The sequence below is a fragment of the Cyprinus carpio genome, chromosome A22 (genome assembly GCF_018340385.1).
Source record: "Cyprinus carpio isolate SPL01 chromosome A22, ASM1834038v1, whole genome shotgun sequence".
NCBI classification, from domain to species: Eukaryota; Metazoa; Chordata; class Actinopteri; order Cypriniformes; family Cyprinidae; genus Cyprinus; species Cyprinus carpio.
The window spans coordinates 15,080,443-15,104,079 of NC_056593.1; the positions used below are offsets into that span (position 1 = coordinate 15,080,443).

At 37.3% G+C, this 23,637-nt stretch overlaps 3 protein-coding genes across 3 annotated transcripts; all 3 read right to left on the reverse strand.

Moving 5' to 3' along the window:
- Nucleotides 1-596: 596 nt before the first annotated feature.
- LOC109102337 (adhesion G-protein coupled receptor G7-like) lies at nt 597-11,593 on the reverse strand. Its single transcript, XM_042712012.1, has 9 exons — nt 10,778-11,593; nt 10,571-10,662; nt 7,587-7,717; nt 7,058-7,431; nt 6,420-6,572; nt 5,987-6,099; nt 2,488-2,816; nt 1,976-2,057; nt 597-977 (listed from the first exon to the last, which is right to left on the reverse strand). The coding sequence occupies exons 1-9, from the start codon at nt 10,871-10,873 to the stop codon at nt 800-802; spliced, it is 1,548 nt and encodes a 515-aa protein (XP_042567946.1). The 5' UTR covers nt 10,874-11,593; the 3' UTR covers nt 597-799.
- Nucleotides 11,594-11,830: 237 nt separating this feature from the next.
- LOC122135026 (mucin-2-like) lies at nt 11,831-13,536 on the reverse strand. Its single transcript, XM_042712472.1, has 2 exons — nt 12,051-13,536; nt 11,831-11,952 (listed from the first exon to the last, which is right to left on the reverse strand). Exons 1-2 carry the CDS (start codon nt 13,384-13,386, stop codon nt 11,840-11,842), a joined length of 1,449 nt encoding a protein of 482 aa, XP_042568406.1. The 5' UTR covers nt 13,387-13,536; the 3' UTR covers nt 11,831-11,839.
- Nucleotides 13,537-18,081: 4,545 nt separating this feature from the next.
- Nucleotides 18,082-22,887, reverse strand: LOC109101634 (protein jagunal homolog 1-B-like). Its single transcript, XM_042712014.1, has 3 exons — nt 22,735-22,887; nt 21,875-21,986; nt 18,082-19,004 (listed from the first exon to the last, which is right to left on the reverse strand). The coding sequence occupies exons 2-3, from the start codon at nt 21,961-21,963 to the stop codon at nt 18,542-18,544; spliced, it is 552 nt and encodes a 183-aa protein (XP_042567948.1). The 5' UTR covers nt 21,964-21,986; nt 22,735-22,887; the 3' UTR covers nt 18,082-18,541.
- Nucleotides 22,888-23,637: the final 750 nt, after the last annotated feature.

The following is a 23,637-nucleotide window of genomic DNA, read 5'->3' on the forward strand; positions in this document are numbered from 1 at the left end:
TTTGGTCTTTGTTCAATTTATCTATATGTTAAAATTAAAATAAAAAGAGGCAATTTATATAATATTTCATTTCATTGTCATGTAGGCTGCGGTTATTATTATGTTTAAATGAAAACGAAAGGAGGCAGTGGTATTTCATATCCTATTTCGTCTTATTGTAAATATACAGTGAGGAAACTTGCAGTAGCCAAGGTGAGCTGACTGATGTTAATTACCGGACTTGTGTCGTCCAATCCACGGGAGATCACACTCCCGAGTCGAACTCGCAAAGTCCGAACTACGGAGGATGCAAGTCTGAAATTTGCGTACTTTGTATTGAGAAAAGCGCAGACCTACGTCACCAGACTATTTGCCTAATGCTCATGGTACTTTAGACCACGGTGGAAACGCAGAAAGCAACAGGTCAGGGTGGGGGGGGATAGTTCCTGGGGAAAAAAGTTCCTGGTACAATTGTAATGGGTAATTTCGGTGGAAACGCGGCAATAGATCACATTAGGTCATCTGTAGTGAGCAACAGTTTTTGGTGGGTGGGTGGTATTTTGTGGGGAAGATAGTTCGAGATATTTAACATTATGTGATCTTGATGGATGAAAGGCTTCAATGCTTCATAAAGCTTCATCTCACCATCACTAAGTACAAGTACCCTGAAAAAAACTACTTCATTACAGTAATGTGAGTAGGTGTAATGCATTACCTCCACCTCTGCAAAACTGATTATATTGTAATAAAGGAATGTTATTAACAGCATTGATTAAGTTTATATTAACCTTGAACTTTGTTTTAAACATGGACCATTCGGTCACGGTTTAGTTACGTACCTCTTGAGGTTAGGATTCGCACAACAGATGGTTTGAGAGAAGTAGACAAGCAGAGATGTGTTAAAACACAACATGACCGCTAGAGGGAGCAAGAAACCCCACAACATCGGCCGTTTCGGATCAAACCTTCCCATCTTGTCCAGAGACGCCAACCAACAACTATAACAATAAGAAGAGAAATAAAGACCAAGAAAAACTGGGGAATGTGCAAGTAATGTTCTACCTTAAAAATATTTTGTTTGCACCCAATACTACAAATAAAATGCTATATATTTGTGGGATATCCACATTACTTCCCTGATAGCACACGTACATAACAGAGTCTATTTGATGTCTGCATTTAAATCTGCAAGACGTATTTTTTAGAGTATTTGCTCATCTGCAATACGTCTATAGGACGTTTCCTATCAGATGACAAATAAATGTTTAGAAGATGTCTTTAAGATATTAATGATTTAGAATGAATGTAAAACTGACATCTTAAAGACTTCTATCAGATGTTTATACACAGCAGATGCTTTAAAGATCTTTAACAGACATCTTGTAGATGTGCATGTGCTATCTGGGTTATAAACTTAATGTGCAAGCTTCCGGTGTCAACAACAGTTAGTTTAAACGTACAAAAACAGTCCGTTATGCTGCTTGATGTTTCAAACTGATGTGCAATCATATTATTTTAATGTTTTTTCGTAATCATAAACACTATGGTTTGTAGGTTTGCAGTGTAAACCCTGATAGCACATGTACATCAAGGAGACGCATATTTGATGTCTGCATTTACATCTGCAAGACATATTTTTTTAAAGTATTTGCTCTTCTGCAATTTGTCTATAGGACGTTTCCTATCAAATGTCAAACAGACGTTTAGAAGACGTCTTTAAGATGTTTATGATTTAGAATGAATGTAAAACTGACATCTTAAAGACGTCTATCAGATGTTTGTACACAGCAGATGCTTTAAAGATCTTTAACAGACATCTTGCAGACGTATGTGTGCTATCTGGGAAGAGTTTTTCCCATTTTCTGAATGTTATTCTTCTAGTTATTTTTAACTCTAGTGGCTAAACAAGTGGAAGTCTTGCACATTCACAGGAAACAGCTTACTTCCGCGGTGAAATATAAGGTGGATAAAGTGATAAAAGCGATTTTTCACTTACAACTCCTCTTGTCGATAACCTAAAGGGTTCCTAAAGCTGTAGGTGGTGGACAGTGAGATGCCAACAATAACAGCAGGCAGACCTAGACATATTAAATATGAATGTGATTTTTCAGAATGATTATTATAAATGATATGATTATCCTCATGCTTTAAATCTTAAGATTAGGCTACTTTTGCTCACCTAGAGTTAATCTTTAACAATAAACAATAAATTAATAACAGTTTAATGCCAGCTAATCTCAGAATATCCACTTCCATACTGTACTTTATAATGTTGTGAAGCCTAAATTCCCATATAGCATTTAAAATGATCGTTTATTTACTGTTATAGTAGTATATTCACTATATATTATTTTTTTTTAATGTTATGATAGTATAGAATTGAAATCAGTATATGTTATAAGTTGAATTTTGTATATAAACTATTTAATGCCATGTATTCTTTATTTACAAGGTATGCAAACAGAATCAAACTGTCATGACTTTCAATATCAGTGTGTTTAAATGTACCCCAGCCGACTGTCATGGCGATGGTGCGGAAAGCTCGGGGCGGACCGTTGAGGGCATTTCTAATGAGGAAAAACACATGAGCCGCATAGAGGATGTTCCAGGCAAACGTGGCCAGCAGGGAGTACTGCAACAGAGCTGTGATTGCTGTACAAGGACCCTGATCGACATTCTCCTCCAAATCTGAAGAAGGAATAACGTTCTGCTCTGATACAGATGCCTCTGAGCTCTTGACTGGGTTGTTGATCCCAAAAATGAAGAGCAGGTAATAGGTGGTCATGCACAAACAGATGTTCACCAAGAGCATAGTGGAGTTGGCTCCTCGCTGTTTCCTGTAGAGTTTATGAAAAAAAGAAGAAAAAAAAATACACTTTAATTTTGACAGTTCCATAAACCAGTTCTATAGAATTACTATTAGTTTGGTGGACATAATACAATAGAAATACATGATCTGCAATAAATGTTTCAAAAAATAAGTATTTTTGTTTTGTTTTCCAATAAAAATATTATTGATGCACCAATAATAAATTCTGGTCAGTATGCTGATAATTATTTGCTTTTTATGGTGAATAACTGACAATGAACCATAATAAAATTCTATATTATTTTGTCCAAATAAATTAAAAAACTAAAAACTAAAAAAAGTGAAATAATTTTAAATGCTAAAGGTAAATTTTAGCATCACAACATTATATTCTACAGTCCATCCATCCATCCATCCATCCATCCATCCATCTTCTTCCCCTTATCCGGGGCTGGGTCGCGGGAGCAGCAGTCTAAGTATAGATGCCCAGACTTCCCTCTCCCTAGACACTTCCTCCAGCTCTTCTGGGGGGATACCGAGGCGTTCCCAGGCCAGCTGAGTGACATAGTCCCTCCAGCATGTCCTTACTCTTCCCCGGTGCCTCCTCCCAGTGGGACATGCCTGGAACACCTCCCCAGGAAGGCGTCCAGGAGGCATCCGGAACAGATGCCCGAGCCACCTCAGCTGTCCCAGTGCACGCTGAAGGTCCTGGGCTGATGAAACCAACATGACAACATCATAAATCAAAAAGCAGAGACGAAATCATGTGGTCCCCAAACCGGACACCCTCCAGCCCCTGGCTGTGCCTAGAAATCCTGTCCATAAAAATAATGAACAGGACTGGTGATAAAGGGCAGCCCTGCCGGAGTCCAACATGTACCGGGAACAAGTCTGACTTACTGCCGGCAATGCAAACTAAGCTCCTGCTCCGATCATACAGGGACCGGAAAGCCCTTAACAGAGGGCCCCAGACCCCATACTCCCGGAGCACCCCCCACAGGATGCCGCAAAGGACACGGTCGAATGCCTTCTCCAAATCCACAAAACACATGTGGATTGGTTGGGGAAACTCCCATGAACCCTCCAGTACCCTGGGAGGGTATAAAGCTGGCCCAGTGTTCCACGACCAGGATGAAAACCGCATTGTTCCTCCTGAATCCAAGGTTCGACTATCGGCCGAATTCTCCTCTCCAGTACCCTGACATAGACTTTTCCAGGAAGGCTGAGGAGTGTGATTCCCCTGTAGTTGGAACACACCCTCCTTCTTGAAAAGTGGGACCACCACCCCGGTCTGCCATTCCAGAGGCACTGTCCACCACACGATGCTACAGAGGCGTGTCAGCCAAGACAGCCCCACAACATCCAGGGACTTGAGGTACTCAGGGCGGATCTCATCCACCCCTGGTGCCTTGCCACCGAGAAGCTTCTTAACTACCTCTGTGACTTCAGCTTGGGTGATGGACAAGTCCACCCCCGAGCCCTCAGCCTCTGCTTCCTCAATGTATGACATGTCAGTGGGGTTGAGGAGATCCTCAAAGTATTCCTTCCACCGTCCGACGATATCCCCAGTTGAGGTCAACAGCTGCCCACCTCCACTGTAAACAGTGTTGGCAGGGCACTGCTTCCCTCTCCTGAGGCACCGTACGGTTTGCCAAAATATCTTTGAAGCCAACCAACAGTCTTTCTCCATGGCCTCACCAAACTCCTCCCAGACCCTAGTTTTTGCCTCCACAACCACCCAGCCAGCCAGGCCTGGTAGGACTCCTTATTCAGCATGAAGGCATCCCTTACTTCCGGTGTCCACCACCGGTTTCGGGGATTGCCGCCTCGACAGGCACGGGAGACCTTACGGCCACAACTACGAGTGGCCACGTTGACAATGGAGGTGGAGAACATGGTCCACTCGGACTCAATGTCTCCAGCCTCCCTTGGAATCTGGTCGAAGCTCTGCCGGAGGTGGGAGTTGAAAATCTCTCTTACAGGGGGCTCAGCCAAACGTTCCCAACAGACCCTCACAATACATTTGGGTCCACCAAGTCTGTCTAGCCTCCTCCCCCGCCATCGGATCCAACTCACCACCAGGTGGTGATCACTTGACAGCTCCGCCCCTCTCTTTACCCGGGTGTCCAAGACATAGGGCCGGAGGTCAGATGAAATAACCACAAAGTCGATCATCGACCTCCGGCCTAGGGTGTCCTAGTGTTACATGCACTGAAGGACACCCTTATGCTTGAACATGGTGTTCATTATGGACAAACTGTGACTTGCACAGAAGTCCAATAACAGAACACCACTCGGGTTCAGATCAGGGGGGCCCGTTCCTCCCAATCACGCCCCTCCAGGTGTCACTGTCACTGACCATGTGAGCGTTGAAGTCCCCCAGTAGAACAACGGAGTCCCGGTCGGAGCACTTTCCAACACCCCTCCCAGAGACTCCAGTAAGGCCGGGTACTCTACACTGCCATTCGGCCCGTAAGCACAAATGACAGTGAGAGACCTATCCCCGAACCCGAAGGTGCAGGGAAGCGACCCTTTCGTTAACCAGGGTAAACGCCAACACATGGCGGCTGAGCTGGGGAGCTATGAGCAACCCCACACCAACCTGCCACCTCTAACCGCGGGCAACTCCAGAGTGGTAGAGAGTCCAGTCTCTCTCAAGGGGCATGGTTCCAGAACCCAAGCTGTGCATGGAGGTGAGCCCATCTCCAGTCGGTACCTCTCAACCTTACACACAAGCTCAGGATCCTTCCCCGCCAGCGAGGTGACATTCCACGTCCCTAAGGCCATTTTCTGTGTCCAGAGATCGGGTCATCGGGGCCCCTGCCTTCGACCGCTGCCCAATCCACAATACACCAGCCCCTTACGATTCCTCCCGAAGATGGTGGGTCCATTGTACAGTATGAAACATTAACATTCATTGATTTGCAAAAGATTACATGTAACAGTGTTGTAAAATAGTATTTTTAAAGAATGAATTTTAAATGATCTAATATAGATGAGGTCCCACTATATCGGATAAAATAAAACAAATCTTAAGCACGTAGAATACCATAAGTGGACTCATGATTAATTGATCGATTATGTAATTGTGGCATCCGTAACCTAAATCACAGTATACTTGTACAATGACAGAATTATTTAACCATGGTACAGTACAGTAAATGACCATTTATTCTTAAATGTATCCAGTGCATTTACCTGGTCTTAATTTGATAAACTGCGGTGAGGACCAAACCCACAATAGACAGACTGCATCCCACAATGCTGATCCAGTTTAAAGCTTCAGAATAAGTGTAGTCTGCTCTAAAGCTCTACAAAGAGAGAGAAATCTCTATAATAAATATATACAGTTCACTTACATTCACCAAACCTTAAAAGTGCTCTGTGTATTTTTACTAACTATGACATAAGGTAAGCTAACATAACAAATGAAGTATGCTTAGCATCATGCTAATGGCAGATTCTCTTGAAATCAGTTACGAAACGTGTCTCCTGTGCCCTTCATGCAAGGAACATTATTTACTGCACACATAGTGAGTTTCTATAGGAAATGATGTTCCATTATGATGCCTATCTAGGCAGCTCACTCGCTTTTAAAGCAGCTTTTTTAAAACATGTATGTTAAACTAACCACAAGAACTGCAAAGTTGGTGGTGTGGTTACATTTACAGTGCACTCCATTGGGATCGCGTATTTTGACGCAGCCCTCCGTTCTCCAGTCTCTGTGAGCGTAGTCCCAAAACACACATGCAAAGTTGTAAGATGCAGATGTACCAGATGTATTCTGGAATCATAAAGACACAATATATATATATATATATATATATGCATATACTATATATATATATATACACAGACACACACACACAATGCACTGGGTTATTTATTTTTAAACAAAGTCTTCAAGTCTATAACTATATGAGAACAAAGATGCAAAAATTGTAAAATACAGAAATAATAAATTATTACTATTAAATTACAATTAAAAAATTAATTTTTTAATAGAAATGCTCTAATTTTAACTAGTTAGCTAATATCCTTATTACAGATTAAATTATTACAATTAGGATTTTAAATGTGTGTAGAATTGTTTTATTTATTAAATTAATTTATTAAAATATTCAGATAAATATATGAAAAAAAATATATATGAATAAATAAATTATAATAATTTTTTTCAATCTCAATATTTCATCATTATTGTCAATATTTTGTTTCATCATGATTATTATTAATATTATTTTTTATTATTATTATTTTTTTTTTTACCTCTGGCCTGATGGTGAACTCCACGTTATCAAGCAAGCTTCTGTCTGACAGCCGGGTCGACACCACCCTTCTCTTGGTATCGAGTTCACTATTAAATTGTTTTGAGTTGAAAAACTTATCATTTTCATAAAGCACAACTCCAATACCGAGATTTTTGTTCCCTATGGGGAAACAGAAGGAAAAGGTATTCAAAATTTGACTTTTAATTATGTCCCTCAAAATGAGAACAGAAACATAAACAGTACCCCAGTCTTTCTGGGAATCTTTCTGCAGTTTGATATTTAATTGGATATCAACAGGAAGTCCGGAAGAGGATGCCATGTTAGCAGCATCTGCACCCAGACCGATTCTTTCAGGAGAATACTCTGACAGTCCTACAGTAGTTAAATGCAGCTTAGTTTAGTTTAAATGTCTTTAGAAATAGAAATTTCTTAGTCTATAAGAAAGTCTATAGAAATGTCTTTCTGATATCATCACAGACGTATAATAATTACTTTATATGAGCTTTATATGAGGTTTCGGCACTGACCCGTTGTAGAGTAGAATTGTACTTGTGGGGTCCACTTTGACAACTTGATGCTTTGCACCGCTAGGTTTGGTTGCACCAGTACACTAGAGTTACCCATGTTCAAGGCAAAATCCTCCAAAGTCTCTGTGAGACTACAGAAATTATACACATGAAAAAACTTACACATATCCATCCTAACAACAACAACAATGATTATAGTTGCCTAATAATAATAATAATAATACAATTCTTAGTAATTTTCTTCAGTAATGAAGAAAGTTCAGTAATTTATCACAGTATCTGTTTTTCCGAAGTTTTGTTGAGTAATTAATATATCTAAATGTAAATGTTGTAAAGGGAGAAATAAATATATATGCAGTAGTATTTAATATACAGTACAGGTCAAAAGTTTGGAAACATTACTATTTTTAATGTTTTTGAAAGAAGTTTCTTCTGCTCATCAAGCCTGCATTTATTTGATCATAAATACAGAAAAAAATTTAATATTGTGATATATTATTCCAATTTAAAATAATTGTTTTTAAATTTATTATACTTTAAATTATCATTTATTTCTGTGATGCAAAGCTGAATTTTTAGGATCATTATCACATGATCCTTTAGAAAATCATTCTAATATGATGATTCATTATCAAAGTTTGGAAACAGTTCTGCTGCTTAATATTTTTTCAGAACATGTGATTTTTTTTAGGATACTTTGATGAATAAAAAGTAGAAAAAAAAAAAAAAAAAAAAAAGAAGCTATGTTTTAAAAATATAAATATTTTATAATAACAATATACACTACTGGTCAGTAATTTTGGGTCAAGTAATTTTTTTTTCTTTCTTTTTTTTAAATAAAATCAATATTTTTATTCAGCAAGGATGTGTTAAATTGATTGTAAAAGTGATAGTAAAGAAAATATATTATTAGAATATATTATTATTATAATTTTTTTTATTATTTTGAATAAATGCAGTTCTTTTGTATTAACCTTTTATTCATCAAATATATTAGACAGCAGAACTGTTTCCAAACACTCATATATAAATCAGAATATTAGAATGATTTCTAAATGATCATGTGATAGACTGGATGGTTACATTGTGACACTGAAGGCTGGAGTAATGATGCTGAAAATTCAGCTTTGCATCACAGGAATAAATTATTTTTTTAAAGTATATTCAAATAGAAAACTATTATTTTAAGTTGTAATAATATTTCACAATATTCTTATTTTTTTCTGTATTTTTGATCAAATAAATGCAGGCTTGATGAGCAGAAGAGACTTCTTTCAAAAACATTAAAAATAGTAATGTTTCCAAACTTTTGACCTGTACTGTATATATAAATTTTTTCACTTCTTAAAGGGGTCATATGATGTTGCTAAAAAGAACATTTTGTGTATTTGGTGTAATGATTATTGTACATTATTGTTTCTCCTCTATGCCCCGCCTTTCTGAAACACGAGCGATTCTGAAAAGCGAGGTGTGCTCTGATTGGCCAGCTATCCAGTGTGTTGTGACTGGCTGAATGCCTAAAAGCGTGTGACGGAAATGTTACGCCACTTACCATATTGTGATTGGTGTTCCGGTCAGAACACCGGCGTGACGAGACAAAACCAATAAAACTCATTACAAACGAGCCATTTGTTGCATTCAGTGGGGACATAATTACATATTATAATGACTTATACTGTCTTTTTACGAGTTGTGTTGCATCGCGTTGCGTAAACATAAAACCATGTCTGCATTTGTGATCGGAGAAACAACAAACAACAAGCGCTACTCTGCACTGCTCAAAACGCACGTTTGAATCGTCAGTGATAAATCCTTTAAATATGAAAACGTACTTACTGGGTTGGAGAGTCAGGAATTGTAGCATTGCAGTCTGCTCTCCCAGGATCAGGAAACAATCCTCCATAAACACATCTGAATATTTTGGGTTGAACTGTTCTGGAACAGTGTTGTAAATACAACTTAACCACTGATTTCTAGTCGTGTCCTCTTTTGGAAGGCCAAACTAAGTATTTTCGCTTTCATAATGAAACAGCGTCTCCACAACATGGCGCTGTGACAACAGCGAGAACCAAAGTAATGCCCTCTTTCTTTGCATGAACCTTTGGGCGGTGTTATGCAAATCTTTCCACATTATGACATAGACATGTGGGGGAGTGTTTAAACGAGGTGTTTTAGGAGGGCGTGTACCAGTCTTAACTTTTATAACGAATATCACTTTGGGTTTGAGACTTTAGTCTTTGCAGCTTTAGGGATCTTATCTATTAATGAACAGCTTGTAACACTCCAAAGAGAAAGGAAAACTTGAAATTGCATCATATGACCCCTTTAAAATTTTTATTTAAACAAAGAAAAAAAATGTACACAAAATGTTACACAAAATAAATGAATTTTAGAATGGTAACTATTGTTTCAGAAGCTTATTTGTAATTTTGTAATTTCATAATAATTTGAAAATGAAATCAAATATATATAAACAATAACTGAGTAAAAAAAAGGTTTACACAAAAAAAAACAAGGTAACTATTGTTTCAATTTTGATCCATTTTCCATTTTGTTTCTTTTGTATCCAAATCTTTGTTGAGTAATTTAATTTAAAATCAAATAATTAGAATAATAATTAAGTTAAAATAATTACATATAATTATATGTGTGTGTGTGTGTGTGTGTGTGTGTGTGTGTGTGTGTGTTTTGACTAAATAAATAATGTTTTGCACAAAAATAAATTAATGTTACCATGGAAACTATTGTTTTTTCAAAGTTTGGTGATCATTTGAATTTTTCTTTTTTTATTATTATTATTATTATTTATTAGCCACTAAAATTAAATTAACTTTTTACATTTGTTAAATATGTATATATATTATATAATATATATATTATTTTGATTTGTAATTGATTTACACAGAAATGTGTGGTTTTGTTATTATAAAACATTCACAGTGTGTTGTGTTTGTGTGGGACAGGTATGTGTGGATTGTAAATACTTCTCGAGAGCATCGTAAGTGTCTTCAGAGTATCGGTCTTCATCAGTGTGCATGAGCTGACTGATGGTGGCCACCACTGACTCTGCAACTGACTGTATAAAAGATATATCATTATTATTATTACAATATTATTACATTTCTACACAATGATGAAGTCACACTGTCAGACAAACAAATTAATATATTGTATTGTCTGTACATTCTTACCTTATTTAACATGCTGGCGGACAGCAGGTTATTGACAGTCACAGCAGCTGAGGTGATGTTCTGGGACGTCAGCTGCTCAGGTTTGGACGTGAGCATCTGGACACTGGAGGCAACGTAAATATTCTGTTCCAGAGTATCCTAAACAAAATGACCAAAACCATTGTGCCAATATTTGTTTAATCAAAAGAACTCAAAATGCCAGAGTTCAAACCATTGACTGAATAATGACTATACAGTAAACCCGAGGCAGTAGTAATATTTAACGATTTTTTTTTTTTTTTTTTACTACAGATAAATCAACCAGTTTTTTTTTTTTTTTTGGCATAAGAAATGTGTTTGCCGACAGTAATCACACTCTTAATTACACCATTAAACTGTCACAAACTCAAAATATTAATATATAAATAATTACATTTTATACAAGAATTGTATAGAATGGGCTGCAATTTTAACACTTAAACATATAATATCATATAATAAAATAATTAACAGTGCTAAATGTGAAAAATAAAATGGAATCAATCTTATTCAAAACATTAATAAACACTAATGATACTAAAATAATACTTGCATCAACTATTGTCATTCAAAATGAATGTGAATCTGTTAAAATTGTCAACCAGTGCCCCCTATTGAATTTCAAAGATATAAATACAGACGTTGAATTTGCGTTCTAACACCTCCAGGTTCAAGCCACAGTCCAGATGTTTAACTCCACCAAATGCGTGGAAAAGTGGTAAATTCAAACACTGAGCCGAGGCCACTGGAAAACCAGCTACAGAAGACATAAAAGACACACAAGACTGGTTGTACATGCTTGCTTCAAGAACACAAACCAAAAAATATCAAACCCAAAATTAAACAGTTGCAGTTTAGCATATTTTATCTATTTCTGAGTCAAACAACTCCTGACACAAATTAAGTTAAATTACTATTTAGAGAAGAATAATATATATATATATATATATATATATATATATATATATATATATATATATATATTCTCTCTCACTAATGCTTATATATAATATTTTTGTATTTATGACTGTTTACTTTGCAATACTACATACCACTGGCTGTTCCTGGAGAGCAAAGCTGTGTTGAATAGCTAGTCTGACCAATCACAGTGAGTGGGAAGGTCAAACCGTTGAGTGTTTCCTCTGGACAGGTATTACCTGCAATGAAACTAATAAGTCATCCTCGACCAAAACTTGAAATGGTCTTACTTATTTTACAGGCCAGAATTTAAGACAACTCTTCAGAAAAAAAATACCTGTAGGTTGAGAAGTGGTCAAAAGCGGGTTAGGGACGGTAGTTGATGTTGATGAAGTGGTTGAAGTGGTAGTTATGGTTGATCTGGTGGTCATAGCACTTAATGTGGTGGTAGTAGTGGTAATAGGGGTGGTAGTAGGACTGGTAGTAGTGGTAGTAGGGGTGCTAGTAGTGATAACAGGGGTGGTGGTAGGGGTGGTAGTAGTGATGGTAGTAGTGATAAGAGGGGTGGTAGTAGGACTGGTAGTAGTGGTAGTAGGGGTGCTAGTAGTGATAACAGGGGTGGTAGTAGGGGTGGTAGTAGTGATGGTAGCAGTGATAACAGGGGTGGTAGTAGGACTGGTAGTAGTGGTAGTAGGGGTGCTAGTTGTGATGGTACTAGTGATAACAGGGGTGGTAGAAGGACTGGTAGTAGGGTTGCTAGTTGTGATGGTACTGGTGATAACAGGGGTGGTAGTAGGACTGGTAGTCGTGGTAGTAGGGTTGCTAGTAGGGGTTGTTGTAGTGGTAGTAGGGGTGGTGGTAGTAGAGATGGTAGTAGTGATAACAGGGGTGGTAGTAGGAATGGTAGTAGTGATAATAGGGGTGGTAGTAGTGATAACAAGGGTGGTAGTAGGGGTGGTAGTATTGTCAGTAGGTGTGGTAGTAGTGATGGTAGTAGTGGTAATAGGGTTGGTAGTAGTGATAACAGAGGTAGTAGCAGGAATGGTAGTAGTGGTAATAGGGGTGGTAGTAGTGATAACAGGAGTGGTAGTAGGAATGGTATTAGTGGTAGTGGGGGTGGTAGTAGTGATGACAGGGGTGGTAGTAGGACTGGTAGTAGTGGTAATAGGATTGGTAGTAGTGGTAATAGGGGTGGCAGTAGGGGTGGTAGTAGTGATAACAGAGGTGGTAGTAGGATTGGTAGTAGTGGTAATAGGGGTGGTAGTAGTGATAACAGGCGTGGTAGTAGGACTGGTAGTAGTGGTAATAGGGGTGGTAGTAGTAATAACAGGGGTGGCAGTAGGGGTGGTAGTAGTGGTAATAGGGATGGTAGTAGTGGTAATAACAGTGGCAGTAGTGATAGTAGGGGTGGTTGTAGGATTAATAGTAGTGGTAATAGGGTTGGTAGTAGTGATAACAGAGGTAGTAGCAGGAATGGTAGTAGTGGTAATAGGGGTGGTAGTAGTAATAACAGGGGTGGCAGTAGGGGTGGTAGTAGTGGTAATAGGGGTGGTAGTAGTGATAACAGGGGTGGTAGTAGGGGTGGTTGTAGTGATAACAGGGGTGGTAGTAGGATTGGTAGTAGTGGTAATAGGGCTGGTAGTTGTTTCTGTAGTATTTGGTACGGTGGTCATAGGAGCAGATGTAGTGGTGTTTAGATCAGTGGCCTCAGTCGTAGTAAGCAGCGTAGTAGTAGCAGATGTTTGTCCATTGACATACAGTAACCTCTCATTTATAAATGCTGTTCAAACAGAAGAAAGCTATTCAGTTTAGATCAGCACTATATTTTTGGTACAATATGATTTTATATATTGTTTTTAAACACTTTAAATAATACTCCTAAAAGTAAAAGTTCTTTATTGGCATCCATGGTTCCATGAAGAACTTTTAACATCCATGAAACCTTTCCATTGCACGAAAGTATCTTTATACAAGAAGAAGGATTTTTACAATTCCAAAAGATTTTTACAATTACAAAAGGTTTTTGTGGTGATGCTATAGAACAGTGGTTCCAGTCCTTGTGTACAACCCTTTTGCACATTTTGTATGTTTCTCTTATCACTTCAGACATTTGTTCTATTCGATAATTATTGCCCTACGAAGTGGACGTCACAGGATATTCTTCCATGATTCCAATTCAAAGGGAGTGTATATGTTCCATTCAAAGGGCATTAAAGTGTGCATGATGTGAATTTAAATCCTATTTATTTACATAGGTATATTATGTCACACTTCTCTAGTAAGTTTCATCTGTGTGTGAAGACGCTGCAGGAAATGGTGTAGTGCAAATTCGTGAATGAATGTTCATGTCAATCGGAACACAGTTCATTCATGGAGGTCTCTTCTAACGAGCTGGTTTTCTGAATCAGGTGTTAAATAAGAGAGACATGCAAAACATGCAGAGCGGTGGTACGCGAGGACTGGAATTGAGAACCACTGCCATAGAAGAACCATTTTGGGTTCCGCAACCCAGAGAACATTTTTAAACCCTTTTTTGTTCCCAAAAGAACCTTTCTGTCAGCAGTTCTTAAAAGAACTATTTTGTTTAATTTTTTTTCTTATAGTGAGGAAATTTTTAATAATCTAAAGAATCTTTTCCACTTTAAAGAACAGTTTGTGCAATCGAAAGATTCCATGGAAACAAAGCTGCCAATAAAGAACTTATATTTTTAAAAGTGTAGATTATAATTTTATTATTATTATTATTATTATTTTAATTCACACTTTAATGGTTCTTTTAAGAGTTTTCACTGGGAGGTTCTTTGGTGAACCAAAATGGTTCTTCTACAGGGTGTAGTGGGTTTATTTGCAGTTTATTTCTGCACCCAAAACAGGGCTAAGACAGTATTTTATGGGTGGGCTGCCTATTCCCTGCATAATAAGTATGGCAAACCATAAAGACAGACCACCCTGATGAAAACTCTGCACATAGACATCATTTGCAAGTGAAACTCCAGCACATAATTCTTTAAATCACTGTGACACATGCAAATCAGTCTAAACTGGAGAATCTGAAGTATCTGGCAGCCAAAAAAATACAATAAAGTAAAAGTGTAGTGATATTATGTTTAAATATAAAGCTTAGTCACATATATATGAATATAAATTGAAATAATAATAATAAATCAGGTATTTTAGTCAAAACAACAGGGTTCACTAACATTTTTTTGGTTAAATATATTTTTTAAAACACAATAAACTTTTTAAATTGTATCAAAATCTATTATAACAGTCTCATCACTATTGACATAAACAACACACACAATATATATATATAATATATATATATATATATATATATATATATATATATATATATATAATATGAATTATTTTATATATATATATATATATATATCACCTGATCAGATCACCTGTCCTACATCTAAAAAAATTAATTTAAGAAAATATTTTTCTGAAAGTTAATCTGTAATGTTACAATAAACCCTTACCTGAAAGAAATATGAGCAGCAGCATGAAGCGATCCATCATCATCCTATTAATGATCCAGATCTGGTTCTTGAAAATGTCTGGTTATGACTTATGTAGGAGGATCTCATATGTCCAGTTTGACATGATATATTTGCATTTTAAGAAGAAAAAAAAAGTGGGGGGGATGGAATGCTATGGACACGGTAATGTGCAATGTTTTGCAAAAATGACAAGAAACATGTTGGGGGGGGGATGAGAGACACTACGGATACAGCAAAAATGGCCATTTTTTTCTTGGGCAGGTCGTCAAAGAGCCCCCCTACCCCCCCTAAGAAAGCAAGCTTGCAGAGAAGCATCAGCGGTGACTGCGGCAAATTAAGATATCAAAGAACACAGATCATTAAACTTACTACAAAAAAAAATAAAAATAGAGAGACCGTATCATTTTCCTACTTGTTGGCAGATCTGTATAAGGACAGAACACCCTTTTTGCCCTTATCTAGTGCTTTATGCTATTAACTAGTCGTTTTTGAAAATAAGTGTAGTAAAACGAGCTTGTGTAATTATTGACAAGCTGTCATAAGCTGATATGCTATTTTAATGGATAGTGCAAATCGAAGGGTTAAAATTAAAATTTGAATAACCTACTCATTCCAGATCTATAAAGGCTCAAACTTTCTTTGATGTTTGAAGAAGAAACACCCTCATCCTACAAGAATAGCCGTGTGCAGTACTGTACATCTGGGGATGGCATGATAGTACAGGAAAAATTAGCGCTCCGTTTAGCTACAAAAAATTTTGGGGTGTAAGGGTCTGCCGACCGTTTTAATCCAAAAATTTTAATAACTATTATAAAAAATACAACAACTAAAGAAAAATACAGGTGCGCCCCCGCGCTGTTTCGTTTTCCCTCGTTGTAACATATTTAAGCTTTTGATTTATGATTTGATACACTAATAATTTATTAACCTAGGCTAATCATGTTAATCCGCTGCGTTTAGATAAGTAATGTAGTAGTAAAAAAAAAATTATGTGAATATCATTTGTAATTCATTTGTATTTGACTCAAAAACCCAATATCTATTTTACATAAGATCAAATCTTTGTTGAATATTCTGGAGAGATTCTATTTTTAAGCAGGGCGCGCGCACGTCCACCACAGATCAAAATTTGCTAGGTATGATTTAATATATTTTGTGCATTCTGGCTGATAGCCCTGGTCCACCACCGTATTTTGCTAGGTAGGCGGATATCCAGCTATAGTTTCTATGTGATTGGACATAATTACTTAAATAATATTTCAAAAAAGTTTGTCAAAAATACTTGAAACTACCTTCCCCTCTTCTCGTCATTCATCTGTTGTGCAGTAAAAAAGTATGTGCAGTCTACATGGGCTGCTGTTGTAATTAGGTTTAAAGAAGCGGCTAATTATTATTATTATTATGGTTGTTATAACTCTGTGAGACTATTATTTTTGTGTTAAGAAATTGTTCAAAAAAAACTCAAATAATCTTGATATATTCGTTCACGTCCAAGTAAACGGCCCACATTAAATGTATTGCAAATTATATGTAAAAGATTGGCATGTGTCACACGTTTAAAGATAAATTGCTCTTCTTCATTTTGTTATTCAAAGTGAGCCTTGTAGTAGATGCAAATTGCTGTCATTCCAGATACGCCACTGAACAACAGGCAAATTAACAGCACATCTTAGCACTGATAATGCAAACTAATGGCCAAAAGCAGAAAACTATTATGATAAAGAAATGCTTCTGCCTTTATTGTATATAAATATATTAAGACTATGCAGCCGTGCACGTGCTGGACACCGGTTGACGACAATAAATGAACATTCAGACAGCAAGACCTGAATTTTCATGCCGGGAGGTCAGTAGGTTTTTCCTCAGCATCCTGTCTGAACTACTTTAAGTTTACTAATGAACAGACAATTTCTTATTATTTATTATTTATTTATTTTTATCAATCGTTGTAGCTTGTGGATAGAGCCTACTGTATGCAGTACAGTTCTAGTATCTATTTTAAATAACTGACAACATCTACAGATCATGTTTTCTTATAAAGAGCTCTGTCAAGCAAACACATACAGTAAAACTAAGGTCAAATCTTTAGGTACTGTTCATGCAAAAATGAAAATGTTGTCATTTACTCACTCTTATGTTGTTCCAAACCTTTATGAATTTCTTTCTTCTTTTAAACACAAAAGAAAATGTTCTGATGAATGTTGGTAACCAAACAGCTGCTGGTAACAACAGCCATTGACTTCCACAGTATTTTTTTTTTTTTATTATTTGTTTTGTTTATTTCTGCATACAATATTAGTCACTGGCTACCATCAACTGTTTGATTACCAACAATCTTCAAAATATCTTCTTTAGCTTTTAACAGAAGAAACTCATACATGTTTAGAAAAACTTGAGGGTGAGTAAATGATGACACGATTTTCATTTTTAGGCAACTGTCGCTTTAAACAACTCGCCAACCTTAGTTAATTATCTGCTGAGCATTTCTATGAAACAGTACTCTTGGATTGTTTCATTCAGTTGAAGAAAAAAGGAAAGGCATTTTTACAAGCTTTAAAAAAAAAAAAAAAAAAAAAAAGAAAAAAAGTAATATTTATACTTATGAACTTGTGTTTTTCATCTTTATATAAAGCCAAACCAGAGAACTAATCCGGAGCAAATACAAAGTTACCATCTATAAAGAACTGTGGAATTACAATAGCCATCTAGCAGCTTGACAACGTTACAACATATTCATTTATTTTATTATTATTACTTCAAAAAATATATATTTGTTGTTTAGATGCATTACATATTATTACAACCTCAAACAAATGTATGTGTTGATCTATTCAAAAAATGGAAGAAAAAAAATCATTAACATTTTCTGAATTTTATTGATAGCAGATTAGTGGAAAAGAACAGAATATCTGACATACGCTATTTTAGTACATAGACTTTTGCTGTGGTTCTTCACACACCGCCTGGTTCATCAATGAGTTTACATTTTCCAGATATACCTAGATCCCGATGAATCCCTTAATGACTTGAGGTATCTGTTAAACAGCATGTGGAACTGTGGTGGAAACAGAGAGAGATTACAAAGCCAGCAGTTCAAACCTAAGTAGGAACGGACTTCAGTGACATCTTGATCTGGGCCGAGAGCCAGTGGATGAGAAGCTTGACACTGAACATCCTGGTTTAATGCATCTGATCTCCTCTTAGGCTCAAAGTACTTAGTCAGGTAATCATAAACACGTATGTGATCGAAGAGCCCTCGGGGAGAGAAAATAAAGACACATAAGCAGCTGACAAACTATTATTCTCCAGCAGTCTCTTATTTCTTCTTCTTATCTTGTGTGCTAGTGAACCAGGCATCCAGCAGCTTTTTGCTGTAGTAGATCTGCCAGCCATGTACTTGAAGTGAAATAATCAAAACTAAGTACATTATAGAGACAGCAGAGAAGCCAAAGATGAACCTATAAGCTTTGCCATGCCGATAAAGCTGCTGAGCCACAGGGAACATCTCCATCCCTCCATAAAGAATAGGAGCGACACAAAAAAGCCCGGCGCTGATCATTGAGATGACCAGGTAACTGATGTTGTTTTTTGGCAAAGCCATGAAACTGAAGACGGTAGGTATGATGCTCAGAAGATATGGATATTCCCATTGGTAAGGAGAGGCCACCACTTTATGGGATACCAAGTTCAGCTGACTGACCACAACCTGTGCTGCTACAAGCAACCAGACCACTGCATGAGCGATGTTCAGCTTCTTGATCTCAGACTTCAGAGCCACACTGAGGGGATTGAGAACAGGGTTAGAGGAACTGCATTTTTTATGTAAGGGATAATCAACTATTTGATGTGCATTAAAGGATTTTAAATGCACGATGTGGAGGCAAAGAACCACCCAAAGCAAAGTGCATTTAAAATTCTTTAATGCACGGCAAGGCGTTGATTATCCTGCTTATTCCATGGTCATTTGCCAAGTTATAAAAAGTATTGCTCTTTGCAGCGCAATATTTGACTGAATGGGTAAAAGTGACGGTTATTTTCATCAGTTATGGCTCGTTCCCAGATAGCACATGTATATAAGATGTCTGTTAAAGATTGCTTCATCTGGAAAGCATCTGATGTGTACAAACATCCAAAAGATGTCTGTAAGATGTCAGTTTTATATGCATTCTAAATCATAAACATCTTAAAGTCATCTTCTAAATGTCTATTTGACATCCTATAGACGTATCACATGAGCAAACACTCTAAAAAATACGTCTTGCAGATGTAAATGCAGATGTCTAATAGACGTCTCTGAGATGTACGTGTGCTATCAGGGTTAGCTCTAGCATTCTGCCCGCTTCAAATCAGGCACAGAGATGAAATAGTGCAGTTAGATCTAGGGATGCTCTGATCGATCGGCCGGAGATCGGTATCGGCCGATAATCACATTTTATGACTCAATCGGTACTCACTACACATCTCACGAACCGATCGCAATTTGATGACGTCAACGCGTGATGACATACATGATGCATGGGGACATAATGATTTAGCGCTGCAGTCATGTCATCGCGGTGTGGAAATGCTATGACGTTTCGAGAAACAATGAAAAATTTATTTATCCTGTATGTTTGGTATGATGATATGATTAATGGATGGTTCATTTTTAACGGCAGATTCAGTGACGTTAGAGATGATCTGCGCATCACTGCACACGTCTGCGGTGACTTAAGGCTCAACGGGAACCAGACCTGATCGCAGCTGCTCTAGTCAGTGCTTGTGTTTATACCAGCAAGCCGCGGCACGTTTCTGAAGTGGCTCTCAGCGCTGCTTGGCTAAAAATAGACTTTCGTGAGTTGTCACAGCATGGAGGACGGTACAAAACCTCGTCGGAGTAAAGGGTAACAGTAATACAATACGCTGATCGTGGAGAGAGAGAGAGAAAGCGAATGGAGCTGAAAGAGCCTGGATAAAGCGCATTTGGCTTTTAATAAAAATATTAGAAGATATAGCACTGAAAGATATTTACCTGAGCGCTTGTTATTTGAACCGCTGTGCTGTTTTGACGTGCTGCTCACTTAAACCGGTGCTGTGTTATGGCTCGCGGTCCAGATGGATGCCGGGGTTCGAATACGGTCCGCCTTCTGAATATCAGTTATATAAGTATTTAAGGATAAAAGACTCGAGTTGATTTTAAAATTTTCATAAGTCCTTTTTCTCGAGTCAAGTCTGGAGTCTATAAAAATGCGACTCGAATCCGAGTCACTAACTTGAGTGCCCATCTCTGACTTGAAGCATCAGAATCGGTATAAGCCGATCATCATGACAAGAAATCGGTACTCAGTATAGGCTGCAAAAATTCAGATCGGAGCATCCCTAGTTAGATCACATTTATTTGAAAGAATTATCGCATTTATTTGAATTTATTATTGATAATTTGATCAAGAGAGAGAAAGATGAAAGTTGTGTGTGTGAATTACCTGCGTTTGTGAGTCTCTCTCTACAAACATTGAAATTGTGTGTTTAGATACTTAAACAGAGATTTTACCGCCTGGTTGCTGAGAAATATAATGCAGAGATCCATTATCTAAGCGGTTTTATTAATAAAAGTTTATTGGCCTACTCCTGAACGCTTCTGTGTGTGCAGCGGGATCTCTCTCTGTGTGTGAGTGGCGTGTGTGTGCATTTGTGTGTCAATTAAAGCAGTGCATTAACTGTGATTAAACTGACTTGGAACTACCTGTGCATTAAACGGTTTTAATGCATACCTGCCAGCCAATAAGAATCAAGAATTCCAACAGACCATGGAATAAGTAGTTTGAAGGGGTCCTTCCCATATATATACCCACTTCATGTCTTAATATATTACATATATAAGATATAATTATACAGGTTAATGATCATGCAAGTTTATTTTCATTTATCATACTATCACAGTCATGTGAACATAATGGTGGATTTTAAAACAGTTCACTTATTGGACTTAAAGGGATACTCCATCCCAAAATGAAAATTTTGTCATTAATCATTAAATAAAACAAAAATAACGAAAATTTTGTTTTTTTTGTCAACAGTCTCCTCTGTCTCTCTCATTATCACTGTATGCTGTGTTTGCTCTTCTGTGTCATCTGCGCCACAAGGATACACTGTTTCTACATGTATTTAGCTTTGATTTGAAATAAAACAGCGCATCCTTGTGGCGCGGCTGATACAGAAGAGCATACACAGCATACAGTGATAATGAGAGACACAGAGGAGACCGCTGACAAAGGAATTATTGAATAAAGTCATTATTTTTGTTTTCTTTGCTTACAAAAAGTGTTCCCGTCACTTCATATAACCCAGATTGCACGTCTGATGGCAGATGGAGTATTCTGACGACGACATTCATACCTTTAATGGACCTTGACACTGTTATTTACTTGGCAGTCTATAGGATAGTCTCAAGCCTCAAGGTTTTCATCCAAAAACATCTTAAATTGTGTTCCGAGGACAAACGGGTTTGAAACGACATGGGGGTAAGTGATTAATCACAAAATTTTCATTTTGGGGTGAAGTATCCCTTTAATCTTACATGGGAAATGTTACTCACGGGACACTGTAAATACAAGACTAAAACACTGCTACGAATCATATTTTTATTTTAGGATCAATTCACAACACATACCTCATCTGATAGTGTGACGCCACGCGCTCGCGGTGCTGAAAGTCGCTGCCGTCTGTTCCGGTAGCGCGCGGTCCTGATCGTGATGCCATGGCAACCCACCTCCGTCGACAACCTGAGGTAAAGGTAAGCTCGAAATTTACCTCACTTTTTTCGTTGTGGAAGTATACATGAGGCAATATAAACACATATGTGGATTAAAAAATAACCATTTCACCACAGATTAGCATATATTGCTAAATATTTCTACCGTGGAACTGTACAATAAGTGTTGCTTTTGACCAAACAGTTGCACAAATAAGTACATCTGAATAGCTTATAACGACACAATGCGTGCAAGTAGACCAATCTTATACGCTTCCGTAAATACTCTCCATTTTGTATAATATGTTGACTTAAAGCAAGCAAAACTGTAAAGCCTCCGTTTCCGCAAGCGAAGCTGCCTAACGTTAATGTTTATCCTACTTCAGTTAAATGCAAAAGCTTTTAAAATATTAGACGCAATCGCTGTAGTTTTTGTTTGTTCACGTCCTTGTAACGAAGAAAAAAAAAAAGCTGGTCGATACTATATTCACCCAGTCGTGGCATGATTTAATTATTAGAGTTTACAAATAACGTAATAACCTTTGCTTGAGAATGCATTTTCGATTCTAATACAATGAATTTTCAGATCACAGTTATTAGTCACTCAGTCCAACTTCTACGGCTTTTGCTGACGCTTCCTACAGGTCCAGTAACAACATGCTTTCTACTAGACACCACAGAAGTTCATTCACAGTCATAATCGGTGTTACAGATAAGAATACGCACATTTCTCATACACATATACATCATAATTATGAACACCCCAACTTTATACCTACCTTATTTCAACACGAACCAGCAAGCTTACAGTAGAACATAGTAGAAGCGTGAGCAAAAGTAGCTGTTCTTCTATATGTGCGTTCGTCTGGACACAATGCAATATCGCCCTCACTGGCGCGGAGTGGGAACAATTAACGATTAGGAAAAGAGTTCCTAAACATTTGATTTGAGAGGATTGATACAACTTATACACATACTCAGACATTTGGAGGCCCTTGACAAAGTTCATGTTGGAGGCCTCCCGCACAATCATTTGAAAACAAAAAAATCTGTTTATACATTTTTGAAACACTCAATATCAAAAGTTTGGATGAAAGAAGTCCTATGCTCAACATTTACCTATCAAAAATAAACTGTCCAACAGTCAATCTCTTTATACTATATGCGTAATTTTGAAGCCAGGATGTGGTTTTTCCAAAAAAACATTTTACTTCAAGATCAATTTAGTGAAGACATTTTTACACTCATTACACTTATTTACAATTACTTATATTCATTAAAAGTTTGGACACATTTAATTTTTATTACATGCTCCCTTACATTTTTGAAAGAAGTCTCTTATGTGCTCAATTGTTACACCAACTGAAATATTTCAGGTCTTTTGTTTTAATACTGATTTATTTGATCTCAAAAATATGGAGGCAAACTGTTACGATAGCGGCCTTAAGCTCATCCAGAGTGTTGGGTCTTGCGTCTCTCAACTTTCCAATAATTCTCTATGGGGTAAACCATTTTACCCAAGGTTGCCAGGTCTCTTGAAATCTTCATCTCCATAAAGCTTTTCAGCTGGAAGCTCCTTAGCTAGCTGCATTTTCAGCTGACATGGCACCCCAGACATCCACAGTGACTGTACACTGGCAGGCATTTTGGCATTTCCTTCTCCACAGTCTTCCTCCAGACCT

Coding starts and splice junctions, on each gene's coding strand:
- LOC109102337 (XM_042712012.1), bottom strand. CDS start 10,873: ATGCTCACGTCCAAACCTGAGCAGCTGACGTCCCAGAACATCACCTCA. Junction 7,718..10,570: donor ACTTACGATGCTCTCGAGAA/GTATTTACAATC, acceptor TAATTTCTGTAG/TCTCACAGAGACTTTGGAGG. Junction 978..1,975: donor GGTTATCGACAAGAGGAGTT/GTAAGTGAAAAA, acceptor TTATTGTTATAG/TTGTTGGTTGGCGTCTCTGG.
- LOC122135026 (XM_042712472.1), bottom strand. CDS start 13,386: ATGACCACCGTACCAAATACTACAGAAACAACTACCAGCCCTATTACC. Junction 11,953..12,050: donor GACCACTTCTCAACCTACAG/GTATTTTTTTTC, acceptor GTTTCATTGCAG/GTAATACCTGTCCAGAGGAA.
- LOC109101634 (XM_042712014.1), bottom strand. CDS start 21,963: ATGGCATCACGATCAGGACCGCGCGCTACCGGAACAGACGGCAGCGAC. Junction 19,005..21,874: donor GCGTCACACTATCAGATGAG/GTATGTGTTGTG, acceptor CAATCCCCTCAG/TGTGGCTCTGAAGTCTGAGA.